The sequence below is a fragment of the Brachycentrus maculatus genome, unplaced genomic scaffold (genome assembly GCF_059751285.1).
Source record: "Brachycentrus maculatus isolate JH-2025_06_01 unplaced genomic scaffold, ASM5975128v1 h1tg001576l, whole genome shotgun sequence".
Lineage (NCBI taxonomy): Eukaryota > Metazoa > Arthropoda > Insecta > Trichoptera > Brachycentridae > Brachycentrus > Brachycentrus maculatus.
In genome coordinates, this window is record NW_028282202.1 from 48573 (window position 1) to 51296 (window position 2724).

The 2724-nt window shown below is 45.0% G+C and overlaps 1 protein-coding gene across 1 annotated transcript; it reads right to left on the reverse strand.

Annotated features, from left to right (window-relative positions):
• Positions 1-786: 786 nt before the first annotated feature.
• LOC148298814 (adenylate kinase 7-like) lies at positions 787-2488 on the reverse strand. The gene is made up of 4 exons (XM_088276631.1): positions 2135-2488; positions 1867-2000; positions 1399-1555; positions 787-1335 (listed from the first exon to the last, which is right to left on the reverse strand). Exons 1-4 carry the CDS (start codon positions 2486-2488, stop codon positions 787-789), a joined length of 1194 nt encoding a protein of 397 aa, XP_088132757.1.
• Positions 2489-2724: the final 236 nt, after the last annotated feature.

The window sequence follows — 2724 nt, forward strand, 5'->3', positions numbered from 1 at the left end:
GTTTCATACTTGTTTTTTAAAATTATCTATATGCTCAGATGATTACTCACAACAGCCACGTAATTAAATGAAATTGAATTAAATTAATAAATAGGATCAATTTAAATTTTATTAAATTTGATTAAATGAAATTTAATCGAATATAATGTGACTAATACAAATATAATATGAAGATAAATATTGAGATAAATAAATGATAATAGTGGGTCAGAAATAGTAACTATATATATCAAGTAGATGAGGTCTTGACGCTCAGTTCCAACCCAGGTCCTATCATCATACATTGCACGGCTTCAATGTATTTTGGTCCTAAGCAGAGAATGAAAGAGGAATGTCGGCCCACTGTAACACTCGTGCCTCATTTTCAAAGACATGAGCTGACTCGGGGCGCGTTGCTTTCGTAGCTCATACCTTCCCAAGAAGCACATTAAGGCTAAGTGGATCGAAAAATGGGCTACCGACATTGAACCCGCTTTGCTCCTCCGGGTTCGTTGTTGATTCTATAAATATATTATCATCCGTCATACAATGCATCCAATTTAATATCAATAAACAACACTCTAATAATCATAATCATAATCATCATTACTATGTTTTATAATTAATGTCAAATGTCATTAAAGTCGGCTTATGTAATTAGACGAAACCAAATTTATATTTATTAATTTATTAATTTATAAATTTATAAATGCATAAATACATAAATGTATTACATTAGATTTAAAATATTTATCTGATGCCGAACTTTCGATCCTTTGATGTTCTATGCATTAACATGTGGCAGCCTCAAAACTCGAAGGTTGAGGGGTCCGGGTTGGGCACTTTGAGGCTGTTCTGGAATAGAAACTCCGCGAGGGTGTCGACTGGGTCCGAAGGGAACTTCATCAGAATCTCCACAATTCCTTCGGAAAGAATCGGCACCAAATTGGCATCTAAGTATCTTCTCAGCGACCGCGAACTCTGATCCAGTATTTCGGTTTCTTCGTTCTGCTCGTTTTCCTTTTTCATTCGGTAGTCTTCGTGCTGCACATCCCGGATTATCGTTTCCTTCTCATCCAACTCCGCCCTCGCTTTCCGCCGGCGCTCTGCTTGTTCCTTGATGGCCCTTACTATGACTGCCTGCTCTTCCTCCTCGTCCAGGGTCATGGGCTTGATGATGGACTCCAACATTTGGAGGGTCTGCGGCGAAACGTTGGCCTGGTGGATCGCAATTTTGTTTTCGATGAAGAAATCCTCCAATGATAACTCCCCTGAGCTCCTATCCATGAGCTTCCTGTATACCTTCAGTCTCCTCGTCGTGGCTCGTTCGTTGAAGTGAGTGCCTGCTACCGTTTCCTACGGGAGCTGTTGCAGCCTCTTCAGAATTTATGCATCCGGCATCTCCAAAATGATAAAAACGTTAGGGATGAGTTTGAGCTCCACTATCTTTTGAGCGTTTTCCTCGGGCTCTTGGTCGTCCTGCGCTGGAGGGAGGCCCATGAACAACTCAGATGCGTCCTCGTACCTTTTTGGATATCCGTCCAGGATGTAGCCCCTGTTGAGGCAGTCGTTCTGGCTGAGCCGCCATTTGTAGCACTTATAAAGCAGCTAATCCGGCAGCCGGACTTCGACCGCGTCGGGGTTGAATGGCTCCAACGGCTCTCTGTACTATTTGGGTATCTTTTTGTTCTTCTCTTTCTCTTCCTCATATTTGCTCTGAAGCTCGCCCGTCAGTTCTTCCTTTTTCTCTGTCAGATAGTTCCGAACCTACTCACCCAGCAAACCTTCGCCTTGTATGCCCTTCACCTCCGCCAGGACAGATTGGATGTGGATGTGCGGCAGATTGTACTTCTCTGCTAATCTGTACGGGTGTTAATATAGAGATACTGTTTCGAGCAAAACGATTTTCCTGCGCCAGGAGGACCCACCAGGAACACTTTCGTCTGGGAAAGCCCTCGGAAGGCGTTGAACTCCTCGCACAGCTTCTTAATTGACTTCTGGACTCCTTCTTTGTACTGCCACTTAAACGTAAACTTGGGGGTTTCTAAGTCAGCCAATAGTTACCATTGCCTTCCTCCTGTTCGATGCCCGCTTCCTCTTATTCGAGCTTGGTGAAGTGCATCGTGGGCTTCATCCGGATATTCAGTGTGAGTACCTTGAAGGTGGGGTCAGACTCGCCCTCGGCGAGTGAGACAGTCTTGCCAGTTCCTATTCCCTTGGAGATGGCCGAGATGATCGACTTTTGGGTGGGCTTTGAGTTATGGTCCAAGGCCAATAGGTAGGGAATGTCAGGCTTCTTCTCGATTACTTTCTCCACATAGGTGATGAGGTCCTGAATATGAATCATGGGGATTCTGTTGTTTCCTTTCCCATAGTATGCCAGCGCCGCAGGGCTCTGCTGCCGCGCTTGCATGAAGAAAGGTGCGAAGATCCTTTCGCCTTCGCCGTAGATAATCCCCGAGCAAACTATGTAGGTTTTCAAAGTTGACTTTGCCTTGCCAGCCGCCATCACCAAGGTCTAAATCGACTTGATCCTTTCGTACTCGGGGTCTGGCTTCCTCAGAAAGTAGTCCTTGTCTTGAAACCGAACATACGTCTTCTTCTATTACGCCCCATCGGCTGCTAACTCGCCCTCGACTTCAGTGTCCGGCTCTTCGGGAGGGTTGTCCTCTCCTTCCTCTTCCTCCCCCTACTTCTTCTCCTTCGGCTTGGTCTTGGCCCATGTCATCACGTTCGAAATGCATA

Bases quoted from the DNA above. Each gene is read 5' to 3' on its own strand.
- LOC148298814 (XM_088276631.1), bottom strand. From the start codon at position 2,488: ATGGCGGCTGGCAAGGCAAAGTCAACTTTGAAAACCTACATAGTTTGC. The intron at 2,001-2,134 runs GTACTCACACTG...TTTACGTTTAAG, and splicing joins AGTCTGACCCCACCTTCAAG to TGGCAGTACAAAGAAGGAGT. The intron at 1,556-1,866 runs GTATCTCTATAT...ATGGCGGCTCAG, and splicing joins AAATCGTTTTGCTCGAAACA to CCAGAACGACTGCCTCAACA.